Raw genomic sequence first — 22,746 nt, forward strand, 5'->3', positions numbered from 1 at the left:
TGCATCTCCTTTGGAAGACTCTTTTGTTGCCTTTTTTTTTTGTTAAAGGCCCAATCAACGATCCGAACATAAACTAAATGGTAGCCCCACCACCACCAACAATCAAATATAGCAAGCACGTTTTTATTACTGGTTGATTGTTTTTATTTAATTGTATTTGCTGTATTTTGTGGCTGTAAAACAGATCTATTATCTGCTGTATGATGGGTAAAGAAAAGGCCCAAAATACTTTTCACTCTTCAAGGATGTATGTGAATACAGTAATGTATATGAATATATATGTATGTGAATATATATTATTTTAATATATGTATATCCCACATTTATATGTCCTGGGCTGGGGATAGTTGCTGATGAGACAGTGCAGAAATAGTCTAATCTACTCAGTGCACAGCACAGTACAAATCTCAAGTGAATGTAGTTTCCTCTGCTAGCCGGGACCTTTTCATCGATTGTTGATCGTATAGCCTTCAAACACGATGAGCCTGCTGGAAAAGTGCACTCAGCTGGCCTGTTTATCACTTCTGAATGCCAATATATATGTTTAATGTTTAAAACAACTTGCAAATAATATGACTCATTTAAGCTAGCCCAGTGCATGGTTTCCAGCCAATATTGCCAAGCTGTTTTGTCTAGGCCTGGGGCAGTTTATAAAGTGCTTGGCTTGTGTTTAGAGGCGGGGGGGGGGGGATATGCTTGGTGAAAGATGAATACAATGTCTTTCAACTGTCTAATAGATATGCATATGGTCTGAAAACTTACAGAGGTTTATTTTATTTATATATATTTTTATTACCTTTATTCAACCAGGTAAGTCATCATTAAGAACAAATTCTTATTTACAATGGTGACCTGGCAAAAGGCACAGCCTTTTGAGGGGCAGGGGGTTAAATAAATACAAAGTTAAAAAAGAACCCGATTAAAACAAGTTAAAACATTGTAAGATAAACAGAGTAAAACAAAACAGCCACAGCAGTCAGGCATGATACAGGTGCTAGATTAGGAGCAGTTGCAGGTGTCAATATAAATGTCCATGATAGTATCCTTTTTTGTGTGTAAATAGTTCCAGTCTGTGGCCACGCCAGACTGAAATTGTGATTGGCCAATTACTGAGTTTGTTTTAGGGATTTTCAGCAGAATGAGATTTGTAGAACGGATGTTGTAGATAGCAGCAGGTGCAAATGTCAACAAACTACACAGGTATACAGGGGACCAAGGAGAGTTTTATAGATGAACATAAACCAGTGTATTTCACGACATGTGTGTAAGGATGGCCAGTTTATAGAGGAATATAAAGTGCAGTGGTGAGTTCTGAAAGGGCCATTTGTAGCAAAACGGGTGGCAGAGTGATCGAGAACATTAAGCTTCTGCAGAGTAGTTTTGCAAGCAGATCGGAGGTGAGTAGGAAATGTCAAAATACTTGCAACATGTCTCACCGTCAACCTCAGATAATGAAATATTGACAAGTTGGTGAATTCTGTAAAGACGATGAAGCTCTGGTTATATTCAAGGGTTAAAGGATAACTCCAACATTTTGGGAAATTAGCTTATTTAACATCTTCCCTGGAGTTAGACAAGAAGATACATACCTTTTTTGTCTCTGTGCGTGCATTTAGCTTTGGGAACAGACGCTCCGTTAGCATAGCTTAGCTTCATCACTGGAAGTGAGGCAGGACAGTACCCTGACGTTCCCTACAGGTTTGTTGATATTCTCATTCCTTCAAAGGATCTGAACCGATTGAAGTTTATGGATACCATGACTTAAAATCCTCTTACCTTGACGATTTAAAGCCTCCCCAATTTAGAAAACAGTAATCCAATGGCTGGTATTGATATACTACTAACTACTGCACGCTAACGGAGCTAACCGGACACTCAAGCAGATAACGAGAGCAATGACTTCCTTTCTGGGGGGTTTCAAAATAAAAGAGCGACGTCTATAGCAGCGGAAAACGTTTATTTTGTACATTATCTAACGTTAACACGAACCTAAACTAACTTTAGGTTAGTTGTAACGTTAGTTTAGGTTCGTGTTAACGTTAGATAATGTACAAAATAAACGTTTTCCGCTGCTATAAACGTCGCACTTTTATTTTGAAAACCCCAGAAAGGAAGTCATTATATTTGCTTTACACATCCTGTTCTGCGTTAGCTCCGGTTAGCTCAGAGCGTCCAGTAGTTAGTAGTATATTATCAATACCAGCCATTGGATTACTGTTTTCTAAATTGGGGAGGCTTTTAATCGTCAAGGTAAGAGGATTTTAAGTCATGGTATCCATAAACTTCAATCGGTTCAGATCCTTTGAAGGAATGATATATAAATATAATATAATTGTATTGATATCAAAGACGAGTTACGGCGTCCTCGGCAACTTGAGCATGGCGGGGAATGACGAGTTCCGGCGTTTTCGGCAGTTAAAGTGTTAATCTCTCTCTGGTATACGTCACACAGACGTATCGCTTCTTGTGTGAAAATGATTTAATAATGCTCTATAGGCAATAAAATATTGGAGAAAACTCATTTGAATAATTTAATGTTATTATTATTATGTTTAATAATAATGAAACATAATTTCTTCATTCATCACAAAGGGGGACTGTTTATTCCATTGTATCTATGCAGTCCACCTCCATATGATATTTAGAACCACAGCAAGAACTTATAAATCAGGCTATGATTTGTTGTAAATTAAAAGTAACTGTTGTTGCTCCATGAACTCATGGGGTCTTTACTTTGACATGAATCAAGTCTACATCCGCTACATGTCATTAATTTGGGTTCCACCCTTCACAGAATTTAATTCAACCACACCGTGCCCCGTGTAGGACTCATGCGGACTCAAGGAGAGCCAAGTCCTATAGCTTGCCATGGATAGAAAGAAACCCATTTTGATGTTAAAGTCTCAGGGAAAGTTTTGTCTTACAAGTTGATATTCCCTGGCTCAGTGTTTTGGACGGGAGTTCAAAAGAATTAAATCGCTGATGAGAAACAGACAAAAGCGTGACCTTTTCCCAAAAACCTCTTGAAGTCAGCTATACGCTTCAAAAATATAATCTGTTTTGCTGATAGTGGACTTTGAAATCAAATGTCTTATCTTATCTGTAATAACAACTACTGGCCAGCTGTTTGCAATTTCACAGAGGAAAGAAAGCATCAAAGAGAAGGCCATAAAACATAAACATCACTGACAATTATTATCTACATCAAAGTTACATCAAATTAAAATTATACTCCAGAGCCAGATAAAATACTCCCTTCTGTAGTATTTTCCATTCTCTCTCTATGCATGTCAAAGTGATAGTATTTTTCATTCATGTGGCAAAACTCAACTCAAAACATATTTTATGTTCTCCTCCTCCCTTTCTTCATCATTATCTCTTCCACTCTTCTCTCTCTCTCTTCCACTCTTCTCTCTCTGTGTGTTTCTGTCTGTCTGTCTGTCTGTCTGTCTGTCTGTCTGTCTGTCTGTCTGTCTGTCTGTCTGTCTGTCTGTCTGTCTGTCTGTCTGTCTGTCTGTCTGTCTGTCTGTCTGTCTGTCTGTCTGTCTGTCTGTCTCTCTCTCTCTCTCTCTCTTCACATATTCACATCTCATCACTCACTCATATCTCACTTTTCCCATGTGGAAAGTCTCTCACCGAGACCGGAGTTATGTGGAGCGGTTCAACTATTACCCTGTCTGTCACTAACTACACTGAGGGACAGACGGCACATGATGTACAAGTTAATCGCTAAACTAAACACAAGTGAACATCCAAATAATGGCCAACAGGCATTTAACTCTATCACTACCATACTACCAAATGGTTAACCCTTTTACTGCGACAATACAGAAGTTTAACCCTTTCACTACCACACGACAAAGGGTTAACCCTTTCACAACCACACTACATAATGTTAACCCTTTCACTACCACACTACAGACGGTTACCAGCTCTCCCAGAGTTTTAAGCTAGGCAAGTGTCCGTATCCACTTCCATTAATTTATGCTAAACTAGGGCTGACCTCGACTAAGGATTTGTATAGTCGACTTTGATTGGTCGAAATTTGCCGATAGTCGACTGGTAGTCGACTACCCCAAATAATTCCATTTGGGCTGTGGGGGTGCTTAATGTCTGAAGGAGTCGACTGAAGGCTTCTTGTCCTCTGCAAAAGCATGCAATTTGTCCACTGATGGATACATCTTGATATAGTTAATGTGTTCATTAGATGGGTGAAATCCTCTTTCAGTGCCTCTGTGCCTGTTTTCTTAGGCAGTTAGCCTATATGCACTCATTAGCATTATACGCTTCTAGGCCTCTTTGCTTTTGGAAAGAATAAAAAAAAAATATATAATATATATATATATTTTTGCATTCGACTAAGAGGCTGGCAGTCGACTACGGCTCCTTTCGATTAAGAATAACAAAAACATTTACACTCTAAATGTCATGATGATGTCATATATGTTGTGTATGTCATAAATGTCACTATGAATTGAAAATGGGGGACCCTGATGTAAACAAGACAAGTCTTTCTCTGGTCTGCATCTCCTTAACAATTGTGTGTATTGAGCCGTACTGTATATTGTAACCATTCTGCAATCTGTTAAATAAAGTTTTTATTCATTCATACTATCACACACAAGCGACAGTCGCCGTTAACGTCACACATCACCTGGCTACAATGTACAGTGTAAAATGTTGTGACCTGTGTATTTACCACGTGGAGAAATAAAAAATTATTGAATTCGACAATTACGTTTTCTAAGCAAATATACTGTGAACTATTTTTTGCCTAACCACTCCTCTCTGGGCGCAGTCAGTGATTTCAACGTGAAGCCGTGTTTGTTGACATTCTCATTCATTCAAAGGATCCGAACCGATTGAAGTTTATGGATACCATGACTTAAAATCCTCTTACATTGACGATTAAAAGCCTCCCCAATTTAGAAAACAGTATTCCAATGGCTGGTCTTGATAGGCTGCTAGCTAACAGAGCTAACCAACAAACACAGAACCGGGCGGACACTAAAGCAAATAACGAGAGCAATGACTTCCTATCTGGGGGGTTTCAAAATAAAAGAGCGACATCTATAGCAGCGGAATACGTTTATTTTGTACATTATCTAACGTTAACACAAACCTAAACTAACTTTAGGTTAGTTGTAACGTTAGTTTAGGTTTGTGTAAACGTTTTGCTCCGATAATATGGATGTATGTTGTTATTGTTTGGGCTGTGATTTATTGTTTCATGTATGTGTTTCACAGTTCTCACGGTTCGGATTGAAATAAATCCAATCAGTAATATCAAGAACGTGTTGCTGTCATCATTGCAAGTAGAGGGAGTTACAGTGAGAACTTACCTGCTCCAGAAGACAGCACTAGAGAGCAGTGATGGACGAGACGCGCAGGAGAAGAAGAGACGGAGGAGAAGAAGGAGAATGGTGGTGAAACCAAGGTAACCGTCCGGGAGCCGGCCCCTGGGGCTCCTGAGGAGGCAGCAGAGTTCGTGCCCCCCGAGGGAGGCTGGGGCTGGGTCGTCATGCTGGCTGCCATGTGGTGTAATGGCTCGGTGTTTGGGATACAAAAATTCTTTGGCATCCTTTTCTTGTCTCTCCTCAAAGAATTCGGCACCGAAGATGATGCCGACCAGCGATCCAGAACAGCCTTGGTGGGCTCTCTCTCCATGGGGATGATCTTATTCTGCTCTCCCATCGCCAGTGTGTTCACAGACATCCTGGGCTGCAGAGTGACAGCAGTGGGCGGGGCTGCCGTGGCCCTGGTGGGCCTCCTGGCCAGCTCCTTTGTAAAGTCCCTCGGCCCCCTGTACTTCACCTATGGCATCATGTTCGGCTGCGGCTGCTCCTTTGCCTACCAGCCCAGCCTGGTGATCCTCCCCCACTACTTCAAGAAGCGCCTGGGCCTAGTGAACGGCATCGTGACGGCCGGCAACAGCGTGTTCACCATCACGGTGGCCTTCCTGCTCACCCCCCTGCTGGACCGCGTGGGTCTCCAGAACACCATGCGTGTCCTCAGCATCTTCATGTTCGTGCTGATGCTGGCCGTGTTCACCTACACGCCCCTGCGGCCCAACAAGCCACGCAACTCCCGCACGGGGAGGTGCTGCCCGCCCATCGGTGAGATCTTCAACTTCAACATCTGGAGGTCCCTGGGATACCGCATCTGGGTGTTCGGCATACCCGCCGCCCTCTACGGCTACTTTGTGCCTTACGTTCACCTGATGAAACATGTGGAGGAGCGCTTCGGGATGAACGCCAACAAGGAGGTTCTTCTCATGTGCATGGGCATAACGTACGGAGGGGGCAACCTCATCTTCGGCAGGGTGGCAGACTGCGTCCAGGGAGTCAACAAAGTCTATCTACAGGTGTCCTCCTTGTTCGTGATCGGCCTGATGTCCATGATGATCCCCCTCTGTCACGTCTTTGGCGGCCTGATCGCCGTGTGCCTGCTGATGGGGCTGTCCAACGGCTGCTTGTTCGGCATCATGACGCCCATCACCTTCGAGTTGGTGGGCTCCAACGACTTTTCACAGGCCATCGGCTTCCTGCTCGGCATGATGTCCGTGCCCATGACCGTGGGACCTCCCATCGCAGGTTACCTGAGAGACAGGATGGGGAGCTACGACTTGGCCTTCTACCTGGCAGGTATCCCCCCCATCATCGGAGGAGCCGTGCTGTGTCTGATACCCTGGGTGGAGGCGAGGCGCAAGAGGAGGGAGAAGCAGGAGGCTCTCAAGAAAGGAGAGGAGACGACCCAGAAAATGCTAGACTACGAGAAGCCTCAGGGAGACGAACCTTTCAAGGGCAGAGACCCCGAATCTGTCTTCTAGGCTGCGGTTAGACACGGGGGTATTTTCGTTTCGTTTTCAAGATCAGTTTCGCTTTCCAGAGCGCAACGTAGTGGCAGGCGAGTTAGACATTTGTTTTGCGACCTGAGCACTTTCGTTTTGTCAGAACGAGGCATGGTCAGACCGCAACGGATCGCGTCTCGAATTCAGCACTGAGCATGCGCAGGGAGGTAGTTACCTTGGATGTGCCAATACACTTCCTGCAAAAAAATCAACAAGCCACCATCTTTAAATACCTCCGTGAGCCATTTTGCCAATGTAGCATTTATTTTTCCGCAAAGAAAGTGCAATAAAAGTGCAATAAACAAAACGGATACATTCACTGTGTGTTCTGCCTCTCATTTGTTGATGAAACAAAACTAACACATTTGACCACCAAGAGCGGATAGTTTAGTCTCACAAAAAGATCGCCAATTTTGTTAGCTTAGATGCTAACGCGATAGAGATATGCCATTATAACAGTATAGCATTGTGGCTAGCAGCTAACGTTAGCTCACGTTAGCCAGCCAGCACCAAACTGATGATATCAGGAGCTATCAGTAGCTAGATAACATTAGACAACGCCTCATGTATTAAACAAAGGTGAATAGATGACTGTGCCATTTTGTTTAATGCTTGTTAAGATAGAAAGAGGAGCTCTGAGCTAACATGGTCTGGTAGCTAACGTGAAGAAAAGAAAATGGGGGCTTTATACATATGTTATCTTACAACATAACAATGATGGCAGAAATAATGGGGATAATAGTAATGACTGTATTAGCTTTTCACCTGCAAATCATAGGCCGTCGTCTCAGTCCAGGGTCTAGGATCTATGCCCTGTGCAACACGCCTGAGGGAGGGAGGGGGCAGAATTAATTATTCGATATCAGTATAATAACTGGACTTTGAGAAGTCTTTATTCGGCATGCAGACAGACACTTTCAAAATATGAATAAAAGGTTGTGCCTCTAATCACCACATCACTTGCTCACTTGGAGATGCAAATTGGCTTACTACTACACCATGTACTTGCAAGTTTATATTTAGTAAAGATAGCAGTCCTACTACACCATGTACTTGCAAGTTTATATTTAGTAAAGATAGCAGTCCTACTACACCATGCACTTGCAAGTTTATATTTAGTAAAGATAGCAGTCCTACTACACCACTTGCACGTTTATATTTAGTAAAGATAGCAGAGAGAGAGAAAGAGAGAGAGAAAGAGAGAGAAAGAGAGAGCCAGTCAGTGGCGGCTGGCCACTAGGGGCGCTCGGGCGCCGCCCCCCCTGGTTAACCCTGGTTAAAAGAGAAAAGAACAAGAAATATTTTTAGTTTGTTTTTTGTTTTATAGCCCTATAAATAATATAAACATGTTTAAAATGAATAATATTTACTCATTTTAAGTATGTTTGTGTTTCCAATGCACAATATAACGTTAATATATCAAATATAAATAATCTTCCGGTTTGACGACAGTATGTGACGGTCGCATCTGTCACAAGCTCCGCTCCATTTTTGTTAATTTCGCTTAAAAACCTACTTTATACAACACTAATGTGTTTAAACCTCGACGTATATATTAACTAAGACCTTCAACTAACTATATCAATAGTGAAACGCAGCATGCCAGCAAAGAAACATAACTCAAAAAGCCGTGAAGCAGATTCTCCAACGGCAGACGGCGCGGTGACACGTTCAACAGGGAAGGGAAAAGCAGACGCTATTGAGAATAAAAAGCCCGACAATAGCATGGATTCTATTTCTAACATCCAAACGACCTCAGCCGAGACAGTCATGGAGAGTATTTCACCCGACTTCAAAACGCTGATGACAGCTATGATGAAGATCTTAACCGACAAGGTTAAAGGTCAACCTTCACGTTGTATTTTTGTTCAATAAACAATGTGGACTAGGCCAACAGTGACTTTCATGAAGAATGGGGAAAAAAAGTATTGAAATTGACCCAGTTTTAGCGTTTTTATCAAACATTTTGTCTGCCCAACACAATCACCACGCACGTGCATATTTTAATCAATGGTTCATAACGTGCGTGTGTAATCGAAATGATCATCACAACAGGTGCAGGGCACCAGGGGGCTCACCAGGGGGCGCTGAGAGTCACACACAGCTAGTGGCAGGCACTGATATATGCTTGCTACTACTAGCCGAATGAAAATGTATGTTTCACCTAACACTATTGCTCCGTGATTATAGCCACCCATCTCTAAAGCCACAACCACGTTACCATATTTGTAATAATGTAAATCATTGTGTCGTTGTACACATATTGTGTTTATAACGTTAGTAGCTAACATAGCTTAGCTTGGTAGCTATTGTGCTAACAAAATATCCCGACAACCGGCTCGCTGGCCGGCATGAACGGCCGACCCAAAATGGTTCTCTCCTCTCTGTACACCCCGTCCCCATGGGTACCCTGCCGGGGAGCCCATGGACGCGACAACGGCGACAATGGTGGCAGCCTGTAGCCGTGCTCGAGCCCGTAAAGGCTAGTGGTACACGATAGCTATGAGCTAACAATGGCCGCCGCTGTTGTCGCGTCCACAAACTCCTCCGCAGGACACCCGCGAGGACGGGGGCACACAAAGAGGAGAGACCATAGGCTAACATCAGTGTAGTGGTCCCGACTGCCTGTAGCAGGGACGGCGGAGCTATATAGGCTAACTGTGATGCACCGAGTGGGCCACCATTGAACTAGTACTATGACCCGGACGGGCAAGGCATTTCCTGAAGTGACGTCACGGCCGTGCTAGCGTCTGATAAGCTTTTAGATTCGGCTCATTAATATGCACCTGTAGTGACGTCGGCGTTTGATAAGCTTTTTTGATTCGCGCGTGCATGTTATTCGTGCGTGGACCTTTTTAACTCTTTCAGAGTGGCATTTCCGGTGTCAAATGGAAAAAAATAAATAATGAAATTATATACCAATGATGTAAACTACCCATAATTGATCAGTAGGGTTTAACCTGGAGGTTGGGCTTTAATGATATTGCTAAAGCTGTGGAAAGAGCCGAGACTAATGCTACCGCATTTAAGATAGCCATAGAGGCTAAATTTGAATATATCAAGACACAGGTTGTAGCACAATCCGATCGCATAACGGCGGTTGCAAATACTGGGATCGAATACTCACGGAAGCAAGAGGAGAAGAATAAGGAACTATCTGAAGCTATCGCCGAAGTATCGAAGGAAATGCAACTGGAAAACAAACAGCTCCGGCAGTTGATCCATGTCAACAAGGAGGAAAACTTGATCCATCGGCTAGAAATAGAACGGCACGCCCGCAGATTCAATCTCCGTATAGTGGATTTGGATGAATCAGTCAACTGCACAGATGACAAGTTTTCTGCAGTGCTATTCGAAATCCTAGGTTCTGAAATCCTAACTACAGAACCGATAGTGGACAAACGCTACAGAATTGGATCTGAAAATTACAATAACAACAACAAGGAAAGAGTGATAATTGCCAGTCTACGGGAAACAACAACAAGAGACACGATTATCAGGGAATCACGCAAGAAATGGGGAAAACTGATGTACAAAGGGAAAAGAGTGTGGTTCTATGAAGACATGTGCAAGGAAGCCATAACTGCGGGCCCACTACAAAGGTGTAGTAAACCGACTATATGAGAAAGGTCTCCACCCCATCTTACGGTATCCGGCTAATCTTTCCATAGTTGAGGGAGAAGGAAAGAGATTCGTGCTACGTTCGCTTGAGGCGGCAGAAGATTACATGAAGAATATAAAAAGTGGATGACAAGATTCATTTTTCATGGATAACTCTACAATTGCATGGACATCAAAAACGGCAACATACAAGCTTTTGACAACATTGAGAAATAAGAAATTTGATATAAAACTTAATATGCAGATCTTGATTTGATACCGACCATTTTGGAACATTCTAGAATTTCTACTCTATTTTTCTTACTTGAAGGCTATGAGTCATAACGGATTATTCTGGAATACACTGGATTGTTATTGTTCTATGGCACAAGGAATGTACTGGAACATTAAAACATCAATCTGCAAGTCACGAGCGGCTGACAGCACTCTGGAATACAATACCTTTTTCAATGATGGCCCCGTGAAATAACAACGATATGAGACTTGGTCATGAAATAGATGTGAAGAACAACGACCACCATAACAGATTAATGATCACGCATGACAGGGGACGATCTGCATACAAGTATTTAAAATTATCCTTGTCGTTTAGATGTGTAAACATGCAAAGGTATTTAAAAAAAAAAATAAGTAGATATTCCCGGATTATATGGGTTTTCGATATCTAATTCTAAACATCACTATTTCTTATTCTTTATTTCTTTATTATGAAATGTTCTAACCAAATGTTAATAGAAGGTTTATTAAAAAAAAGAAAAAAATAGGTTTAAATGAGTATACCAATTGAGGTATAATTTTCATTCTGTTATAATTACATTAACGGGAGAGAGGCTTGGTCACAGGTGACATTCTATTAAATTAGAATTAAAAGCATAGATTCTATGGTATACATAGGAAAGCTTAGGATAAATTGCTCATTCTGGGCAGACTGGAAGTGCAGGAAAGGAATAAGTTGTATGCGAAGGAGGTATCAAATAGGTACCTTGTACGACTCTGTAAGGGAGGGGGGATCAGTTTTTTTTTTTTTTTTTTATATATATATATGTATGTTTTTATGCTCGGCTCTCAACGGGACCTCAACAGTGGGATGTAAATCCATTGTGAATTCGCACTCCAGAAATATTACCAACAAATACAAATCAATATGTATAGATTATGGCTAGTTTGAATATAATGATCTGGAACACTGGGGGAATAAATAATCAACATAAACGCAAAAGCGTGCTCACATTGATGAAAAACAAACAGGTGGATGTGGCTCTCTTAAGCGAAACGCACATTTCAGTGGGAGACAAAGCTACATTAGCGGACAACACATACCATAACATTAGTCACTCTTCCTTTGGAACGAGAACCCGTGGAGTTGCTATAGTTGTGAAACGGAAACTGAATATTGAATTGAAGGGAGTATGGTCTGATGCAGATGGTCGGATAACCATAGCTAAGATTATACACAAGAATAGGAAAATAGCGTTGGTAGCGGTATATGCCCCAAATCTATACGAAACTAATTTCTACACTGCACTCACTAGGGAAATGTTAAACCTTCCAGAATACTCATTTATAATTGGTGCGGATTTTAATGCCATTTGGGACCCTGGGTTGGATAAGTCTTATCCCAACTTTTCCAACGAACAAAAAAAGTCATCTAAAGCGTTTGGATGGATTGGACAAAGTATTGGACAAAGAATACAGGTGTAAATGACCTATGGCGATCACTCAACCCCACAACCCGGAAGTACTCCTGTCGATCAGCAAGACATAAAACACTCTCCAGAATAGATTATGTTTTCGCAACCCCGAGGCTATTTGATAACTATGAAGTGGAGATGGTACCCAATGCATTATCAGATCACTTTTATTTACTCCTAAAAGGATCATTTGGTGTACTATCATCCCGGGCCCCAAGATGGCGCTTTAACACGACACTGCTGAATAACAAGGAATTCATTACACAACTCAAAGAAGCTCTTTCAGTATTTCTAATAAAGAATGGGAACTCGGTGCCGGACCCTAGAAAATTATGGATGTCGGTAAAGGGAATGATCAAGGATTTCACTGATAGCTTTTCATCCAAAATACGCAAGAATCGATGCTCAAAACTGGCGGAACTAGAAACGCTTTACTCTACGTTATTTACTTCTTTACAATATAACGACTCGGTTCGACTGGAATCTCAAGTTAATTTACTAAAAATAGAGATTAACGCCATTTATAAACAACAATCTGAAGTACAAATACGTAGCACAAGACAAGAGCATTACTCTCAAGGTTCCAAACCAAGTCACCTACTAGCTACGCGATTAAGAATTAACGCAAAATTTGCAGATATAACCTCCATTAGAGCACAACAAGGACTTATAACAGACACCAAAGAAATAAACGCGACATTCAAAGAATTCTACTCCAACTTGTATAAATCAGAAACGACCTTCGATCAAAACAAAATGGACACATATCTTAATCAAATTAACCTCCCCAAACTTACAGAGGATGATGCTAAACAGTTAGAAACACCAATCACACTAGAGGAACTCAGGAAGGCCATATCCGAAATGCAAAGTGGTAGGGCTCCTGGAAGAGACGGTATCCCACCAGAAATGTACCTCTCATGCTGGGACATAATTGGACCCCTATTACTTAATATGATTTTATACTCAGTCAAGGAGGGGAACTTTCATAAGAACGACAATATTGCACTCATAGCAATTCTCCTTAAAAAAGACAAAGACCCCACCGAGTGCGGTAGTTATAGACCCTTAAGCCTCCTCGGAACCGATATCAAACTGTTCTCTAAGGTATTAGCCATCAGACTTCAAAAGCATATGACGTCTTTAGTTCATCCGGATCAAACTGGCTTCATAAGAAACCGCTTGATCACTGACAACATAAGACGATTACTATACGTACTAGATGCCAGCAAGGACGACACCACACCTAAGGCAATGCTATCCCTGGATGCAATGAAAGCCTTTGATAGGTTGGAATGGTCGTATCTATGGGCAGTATTAGAAAGGATGGGGTTAGGAAAAGGATTCATTGATATGATTAAAGTATTATACAAAGACCCATCGGCCATGATTACAACAGGTATAATCACCTCCGGAATATTTCCGGTATCACGTTCTTCTAGACAGGGTTGCCCTCTTAGTCCCGAACTATTCGATTTATCACTAGAACCTTTAGCACAATATATAAGACAATCCCAACTCATAGAACCAATCGTAATCAAGGGCACACAACACAAAATTAGTCTATATGCGGACGACGTAATACTGTTCATGCAAAACCCTAACATCGCAATGCCTCATCTTTTCAAGTTGATTGACGACTTTGGCGACCTATCGGGATTTAAGATAAACTGGCCAAAGTCGGCCTTCCTTCCACTGAACGCCCCTGCAAAAAATACAAGTCTTCCAGGAGAAATACCAATGGTTAAACACTTTAGATGTTTGGGAGTTGAAGTATTCCCTACCATAAGCCAAACGGTGAAACACAATTACATAGAAATCCAAAATAAAATCAAATACGACTTTGACAAGTGGTCAAAACTTAAAAACTCAGTACAGGCACGGGTTTCAATAGTTAAGATGGATGTCTTACCTAGAATCAACTTCATCAGCTCAATGCTTCCGTTACCCCCTCCAGATAGTTATTGGAAAAATGTACTCTTCTGCATATAAATTTATTTGGAATAACAAACCACCACGTATAAAAAGATCCACCGCACAGAGAAACAAAGCCGACGGAGGGATGGCATTTCCAAAATGTTTCCACTATTTTAAGGCGTACACTTTAAGACCACTGACAACCTGGTTTGAACCCCAAGCATCAGTATCCTGGAGGGAGAAATTTAGAAGTAAATATAGTAGCACCACAGAGACTGCAAGACATAGTATACACCAAAATATCAATTAAGCAATGCGAACTGAAATTTGGCCCCATAATTACTCATGCGATCCGGATATGGCGTGAAACACAAAAAAAAGATTCTAACCCACATAAATGGCATAATCATACTCCCTTATTCAATAACAATGCACTCCTGATTGATAAACGACCTATAAGATTCCCTAGATGGGAAAAGCAAGGCATACATACATTAGGAGATGTTTTCAATAAACAGGGTATTTGTAGTTATGATGAAATAGAAAAAAAAATTAATCTCACCGGTTCCACATATTATTTTTACGCACAATTATTGTTATGTTTGAAGTCTCACGGTGTTCCATTAAGGATACCAATTGCACACCACAGATACCACACATTTTTCTATGAAAGAGAGACATCGAGAGGTTTTGTATCCGATTTTTATCATCAATTACTAACGGCCTCGTATGAAACTCTCCACCTAGACTCCGTCTGGAGGAAGGATATACCAGACCTGGAAAAAGATTTTGAATGGCAAGAAGCCTGGGCAAATGTTCGACTTGCATCAAGGAACCCGGACCATCAACAAATCAATCTTAACTATATTTATAGGACATACTTGACTCCTATAAGACTGAACAGAATGGGTCTTAAACAAGACTCCAAATGCTCCTTATGTACAAATGGGGACGAGGGGACATTTATGCACATGTATTGGGACTGCCCACCAGTTAAGATATTCTGGAAAGAAGTGACCCAGCAATTATCAAATCTCTTAATTCTGAATATACCTGTACACCCCTCTGTATTATTGCTGAATGATGTTTTTGAGTATGCAGTACCTATACAGCTAAAGAGATTGGTTTTATCTGGTATTACAGTGGCTAAAAAACGGATAGCATCACGATGGTTTCAACCGGAAAAAATGTGCCGAAAGGTCTGGATTCTTACATATCTCGATGTGATTTATCTAGAAATATCTACAGCAAGAATTTTGGGTCTCAATGAATCCAAATTGACAATGTGGTTAGAAGTGGTGGAGAGAATAAAGGCTAGCATATAATGATAGTGTCTGGTTAGGAGCGAATGATAATGGATGGATTATCCATTGGGGGGTCCAGGGTGGGGGGTGCGAGCAAGAGCATATGTGTGTAGGGGAATAGATAGCAGGTATTAGGGGTATATCTTATATAAGACATTTATCTAAACGGTGATTTAATTGATGTGCACTGTTAACAATGCTTGTATATCTAATCGTGTGTTGTCATGTTTGTTTATGTGTTTGTTTAAAAAATAATAAAAAAATTAAATACAAATATAAATAATCGGTTTCCTGAACAGGAAGTGACTCACTGTCTGATAGAGAATACGTTCCGTTACCGTAGCCGCATTTCTCCTAGCCGTATTTCTCTCGGGCTAGACGCAATAGCGCTCTGAGTGCGCGTGCACGCCGTGCACTGTTTCATCGCTGTATCCGTCGCAGCCAATCAGTGCGTAACGCGCTGTGCGTTGAAATATGATGTATTATGATGGAAGCCGGGCACGATTTGAAGCGGTCTAAGCAGCAGCGTCTATAATTTCCGTAGCCGCATTTCTCGGAGACGCTCTCTGATTGGCCGACGTCAGTTTTTTCCGTGGCCGCATTTCGCGGAGACGCTCTCTCTGATTGGCCGACGTCAATTTCTGGTTAGTACTGTAGATAGTTACTCTATGCTAGCTGTTGTGTTGTTGTGATGCAGCTATTTGTCTTAGAGCGTGACGGCAAGTTCTTTCGACGGTTAAGCTTAGGCACTCTTTCAAAGTTGGTTAAGGTTAGAGTTTGTCTTAGAGCATGGCGATAGGAACGCCAGGTAGTTTGCAGGCTGTTCGACACGGAAATGGACAAAGACACAGCTCTTCACTAGTCTCACACAGTACTTGTTGGCTAACAACAAGCTATATATGGATGCAGTGTGGACATGCATGGACAATGGACATCAACACAGTCTGGACAGTGGAGTGGATATACTTTATCAAGCCCTTCTGCCTGCTGCCAACTTAACAACAAGGTAAAGTTGCGATATCTCTCTCTCTCTCTCTCTCTCTCTCTCGCTCTCTCTCTCTCTCTCTCTCTCTCTCTCTCTCTCTCTCTCTCTCTCTCTCTCTCTCTCTCTCTCTCTCTCTCTCTCACTCTCTCTCTGATTGTGTAGGGCATATTGGCTGCATTTGACTGACTGTGATCATATTGATTGATGGCAATGGTGATAGTTGTACCTAATTAAATATTCGCAATGCGTGGTACATGTTTGCAAAATGTTTGGTATAGCGCCCCCCATGGAGAAGAATGTACGGGCCTCCACTGGAGCCAGTTAGCCAGTTAGCTAATAAAATTCGATTGCACAGCTGGTCTGTGGTGGCCTTGATAAGCAACGTGCGGACCTAATGTCCAAAATAGCTAAATAGGTACTTACATTTTTACTGAAAGACATCTTTGGTTGAGAAAGAACTTGTTCTGCCACGCAGTGCGCGCACACCACACTGTGAGAAAGAGTTAGGAAAAAATAGACTCTTTATACTCTCACGTGCTCCAGTCCACACGCATGCGCACACACATGCGCACTCCAACACATACTTGTCCAGGCCACTATACTTGTCCACGCCACGAAGCCCCGCCTCAAACCCGTCCACGCCTGAGTAGGGGGTATCTGCAGAGCCGCAGAGCCAGGCTGGACGGGTTGGAGGCGGGGCTTCGTGGTCTGGACAAGTATTAGTGGTCTGGACAAGTATTGCGGATGAGGGGGGGGGGGCTCTCTCGCTATGTGTTGGAGTGCGCAATGTGTATGCGCATGCGTGTGGACTGGAGCATGTGAGAGTATAAAGAGTCAATTTTTTCCTAACTCTTTCTCACATCACAACAAGAAGAAGAAGAAGAAGAAGAAGAAGAAGAAGAAGAAGAACTCTTTCACAGTGTGGTGTGCGCGCACTGCGCCGGCAGAACAAGATGTCTTTCAGTAAAAATGTAAGTACCTATTTTGCTATTTTGGACTTTAGATTTGCTTATCAAGGCCACCACAGACCACCTGTGCAATCGAATTTAATTAGCTAACTGGCTCTCTCTTTCTCTCTCTGCTCTCTCTGCTATCTTTACTAAATATAAACGTGCAAGTACATGGTGTAGTAGGACTGCTATCTTTACTAAATATAAACTTGCAAGTGCATGGTGTATAGGACTGCTATCTTTACTAAATATAAACTTGCAAGTGCATGGTGTATAGGACTGCTATCTTTACTAAATATAAACGTGCAAGTACATGGTGTAGTAGGACTGCTATCTTTACTAAATATAAACTTGCAAGTGCATGGTGTATAGGACTGCTATCTTTACTAAATGTGTAAAAATGTAAGTACCTATTTTGGACATTAGGTGTGTTGCTTATCAAGGCCACCACAGATCAGCTGTGTAATTGAATTTAATTAGCTAACTGGCTCTCTCTTTCTCTTTCTCTCTCTCTGCTATCTTTACTAAATATAAAAGTGCAAGTACATGGTGTAGTAGGACTGCTATCTTTACTAAATATAAACTTGCAAGTACATGGTGTAGTAGTAAGCCATCTCCAAGTGGGCAAGTGATGTGGTGATTAGAGGCACAACCTTTTATTCATATTTTGAAAGTAATTATATTCTCTTTTTTCCAGGACCACATAACGATACAAAGAGGCCAGTCACTTCCACCAGTAGTGGAATGCAGATCCTGTTGCAGCAACTATCACTGCCCGTTTTGTGCGCCTTCCCTTTTCAAGCCTACCAGACTCGGCAAAGTGCAGAGCCATTTGCAAATCCATTTTTCAACAGTAGTTATCCATCAAGGTAAAGTTAGACATTTCTCCCATTGCCTCTGGCAATGAGCATAACTGAGCCGACGCATACGGTGGTCATGTATAATAATAACAATAATGGTCAGTGGTCACATTATGCTTTTATTACTTTTCATGTTTGTGTTACAGAATACACTATACACAAATGTGGATTGGACTGCAGACAAGGCTATCACTACCACTGCCCCTACTGCCAGGCAACAATTATAAGAAGAAAAAAATGCTTCGCACCATATATTATCATGCAAGCCCCTGCCCAGATGTGGATTGGACTGCAGACCAGGCAGCCCAGACTATCATTACCACTGCCTCTACTGCCAGGCAACATTTGTAACCAAAATACAGGCTTTGGTCCATATATCATCATGTAAGAGCCAGCCCTCCCCTCAACCACCTCTGCCATCTCCTCAACCACCTCTGCCATCTCCTCAACCGACTCTGCCATCTCCTCAACCGACTCTGCCATCTCCTCAACCGACTCTGCCATCTCCTCAACCGACTCTGCCATCTCCTCAACCACCTCTGCCATCTCCTCAACCACCTCTGCCTCTGGCTGCAGAAACATCCCCAAGTCGGGCCAGAAGGCGGCCAGTCATTCAAAAGAAGTGTCCGATGTGTAAGATTACCATGAACACCAGAAATCTGAAGAAACACATCGAAAGGAAACACACGGATCAAACGCATGACATAACAGCAAGGCATCACCTTACCAGTGAGTGCATAGATTCAAAGAATAGAATGTTCATAGTATTCAAGTCATTCCAGGGGGCGAGTACTCCACTGCATGTCGTGCAAAAATTTGGGGTGGAAAACATTGATGTTGGTTGTGAGTCACAGGAGTGCCAACAAAATATGAAGTTGGCATGGCTGAGTGGATTCAACTCCTTCAAGTGTATACATCTGAGGTCACTTGACTATTGCACATCCAACGCTCCCATTGAAGTGCTATCCGAAGAAACGCTCTCTAGGATGGTGCAAGAAAAATGGTTTGGTGAAGATAAGAGAGACTGCCTTAATCAAGAAGCGGTCATGGTCAACGTGTGCCCCAGTCTATTTTCAGGACGACGGGCATCAAAACGCAGTGTTTGACTTCTTGTCAAACATCCTGGCCAGCACAGTCTCATCTGTACCCATCCTGGATAATGTAGCCTATATCCTTGAGGTCTTGCTGCCTGAGGTGAATTTGTATGATATTTTTACTTTTCACTATGTATGTGTTACAGGTACCAGGATATGGCACCTGATAACAGATATATGTTTAACCTATGAAACAGGTTGTAGTTAATCATTTGACAAAGGAAGGTGCAGACACGATGTTACTGACTCTGGGTCCTCCCGGTTGTCTTTCAACAACGTTTATTTATTCCACAGAATAATCAATCAATCATTGTATCATCATTGTATCATCATTGTATCATCATTGGATAATCATTGTATCATCATTGTATAATCATTGTATCATCATTGTATAATCATCCAGTTCAATTAGTTACATTACTTTAATACATTCAATTATAATCCCATACTTGTTATTAATTCAAAAGCATATTCATCATTTCAACACACATTCTACCCTTTTAGGATACCCTGGTTCACTTCAATAGCATTTTCCTTTTAAATGTAGTTATCCAGTATTATATACTGTACATTGTGATTACTTATGTCTTTATACATATTTGGCGTCTTAAATATAAGCACGTGAGAAGAGAAACATTATCCTGTTAACCTCTGTCTAGACATGTCTAGGCATGTTGGAAGGGACCATCGTATGTCTTTTAACCAACACTGTCATTCTCATTGTCTGTCAAACAATTCCTTAAATCACCAATAAGTGTTACCTTTATCATCAGTCATTTATCATCAGTCATATCCACTATTCTCTAGTATACAGAAATACCTCCACACCTCAGTGTTACCCATAGTTGTGTTCCGGTCTCAAGTTCTATTGAAACTCAAATGTGCAATGCAAGTGCATTTATATATATATATGTATCGGGCCGTTCTCAACCCTACTAGGAATTTGCTAAACCGTGACCATGGTATAACTCAAGGGAATAGATTTATATTTACATTTAACGGAGGGCGCAATAGAGAGAGAGAGAGAGAGAGAGAGAGAGCATGTGGTACCGCTCCGGTGTTTAGCCATCTCCCAGGTAGTGTAAGCTAAAGTAATTTCCCTCTAACCGTCTTGTACACAATATACACATTTACTACACAGCAATTCAACCCAAGACAGTATGTATTTCAAAACATAAACCTTTATAATCCCCTTGGAGATACTTAGCTTCGACACGTTAGTGCTTAAATGGACAATTGTGTTCCAACATTATTTAAATGTACCAACGAAACGTGGCGCCATCAATAGACGGTCTGCTTCTCAACCACGTTACTTGTCGTCTTAAACTTCTTAAACTTGACTCAAACATCGACAATAGTTACTTCATTTGAACCCTTGACATTGCATGTATCCCTGTAAACCTTTATGTGTGTTTTGTAGTATATTACCCACCTATGAAACAGGTTGTAGTTAATCATTTGACAAAGGAAGGTGCAGACACGATGTTACTGACTCTGGGTCCTCCCGGTTGTGAGGCTGAGATCGCCTCGTGCGTCCCTAAGCACACAGTACGGTTTCCTGGAAGGCGAAGCCACTAAACACCAGTCCTATACTGCCACCTATTGACCAGATTATGTTAATGTCTCCCATTACATATAAATGACTGTTCTACCTTGTTTCTGATGGAGGTAATCCTGTACCAATATGTTCACACTGTTTTGACACAATCTAAAGATATTAACGTGATACCACTTCTAGTGGGCATCACATATGAAACAAGCCTTTGTTGAGAGATTTCAATTCTAATGTGTGCAGTTATTGAAAAATAATGCATGATCCAGGTGCTAATTTACTTTTGTCTCATGGGGTAAACTGTAATCTTCTCTCTCCATGACAGGCCACTATAAGCGCTATTGCAGCAGTCAATGAGGTCACCAGTAAGAGGGCTGAAGAAATCTTCTGGACCCCAGATGTCGACAAAAGGCATGCCAACATTATCCTAATCATCAGATTCGTTTTTATTATCTGAAACATTTTCTCTTTTAAATGTCTTGTTTTGAATTTATTGTCACAGTATGTGTTGTCCTGGTCATATCGCTATTAGACCTAACTATGTATAGTGGTACAGTGTAGAATTACCAGAATATTGCATTGTCAAACTTTTTTACATTTTCTATATGTTATGCTTTTTCATATTAGTGAGTGGGAGGCATTCGATGACAAAATCGACCGTGAAAGGAAGAAGCAGCGCTGAACTCGGCTGCAAGGGTCCTCACGCACACCAAACCCTGGCAGCACATCACCCCCACCCTGCAAAAACTCCACTGGCTCCCCATCAACTACCGAATCCCCTACAAGAGCCTCCTCCTCCGCAATCATTAGAGTTTTTTTTTTTTTATTATCTTTTCCCCCCTCCTTTTTCCGATTTTTCTCCCATCCCACTGTTAGTCGTTATGCCAATTCCCAACCCCCTTTCTGGTTGTTGCGCGCTGTTCACCCTGGACTCCGGTTTTCAAAGACCGGGGTTGCAGTGTAGCAAATCCCCGGTTGTGTGTGGCCGAACAGTGCAACTGCGCACATACAATCATGGTTATATTAAATCCAGCGCTCGTGTGGACTGGGCCTAACTTGCCTGCCATTACGTTGCGTTCTGAAAAGCGAAACTGACCCTGAAAACGAAACGAAAATGGCCCTGTGTGTAACTGCAGCCGTCTCTGTGCTAACAGTCACGTTTTCAGTACGAGAAGACAAGACAAGACAAAACTTCTTTCTCTGGTCTGCATTCCCTTAACAATAGTGTGTATTGAGCCGTACTGTATTGTACCCATTCTGCAATCTTGTTGAAATAAAGTTTTCATTCACACTCAAAATCTGTGTTCATTTTTTATTTTGCATACTAATGTTCTGTGTCTTGAGTCGTACTTGTATTGAAAAACTGATTTTATATGTCTGAGGAGAAGACCGGTACTCATCATCTTCGTCTCCACAAAAAGAAAAATGACATGTGAAGTATGTTGTGTGCCAGGTTCAAACAGTGCTGTATATGTACAGTTTATTCCTACTCCTATCCAAGCTCCGGGAGGGTCATCAAAGAGAAGTCGGGTCATCAAAGAGAAGTCGCCTATTCTTAGTCCTTGCCCCACAATGGTGGAATGAACTACCCACCCCAGTTAGGACAGCCGAAACCCATCCAATCTTTCGCCGTCGACTAAAGACTCACTACTTCAACCATTATCTAAAAAAAAAAATCGAACCCTAACTAACCTTACTGCATGCACTTGTCCTAATAAACTAACCTACACTGTAGCACTCAACACTTTATGAACATTGTTACTGAGACGAAAGTTAAGTTTACTCTATTATTACTAGATCTGGTATGTCATAAATGTCTAGATGTACACTTTATAAACATTGTTACTGAGACGAAAGTTAAGTTTACTCTATTATTACTAGATCTGGTATGTCATAAATGTCTAGATGTAACATTACTGTCT

General features: G+C 41.6%; 1 protein-coding gene across 1 annotated transcript; it reads left to right on the forward strand.

Annotated features, from left to right (window-relative positions):
* Positions 1 to 1,181: 1,181 nt before the first annotated feature.
* LOC311242076 (monocarboxylate transporter 10-like) lies at positions 1,182 to 6,829 on the forward strand (the record flags this gene model as incomplete). Its single annotated transcript, XM_084331027.1, has 2 exons — positions 1,182 to 1,200; positions 5,391 to 6,829. 2 exons carry the CDS (start codon positions 1,182 to 1,184, stop codon positions 6,827 to 6,829), a joined length of 1,458 nt encoding a protein of 485 aa, XP_084187153.1.
* Between the last annotated feature and the right edge of the window lie 15,917 nt (positions 6,830 to 22,746).

The sequence above is a fragment of the Notolepis coatsorum genome, assembly GCF_963971535.1.
Source record: "Notolepis coatsorum genome assembly, chromosome: 15".
Taxonomy (NCBI): domain Eukaryota; kingdom Metazoa; phylum Chordata; class Actinopteri; order Aulopiformes; family Paralepididae; genus Notolepis; species Notolepis coatsorum.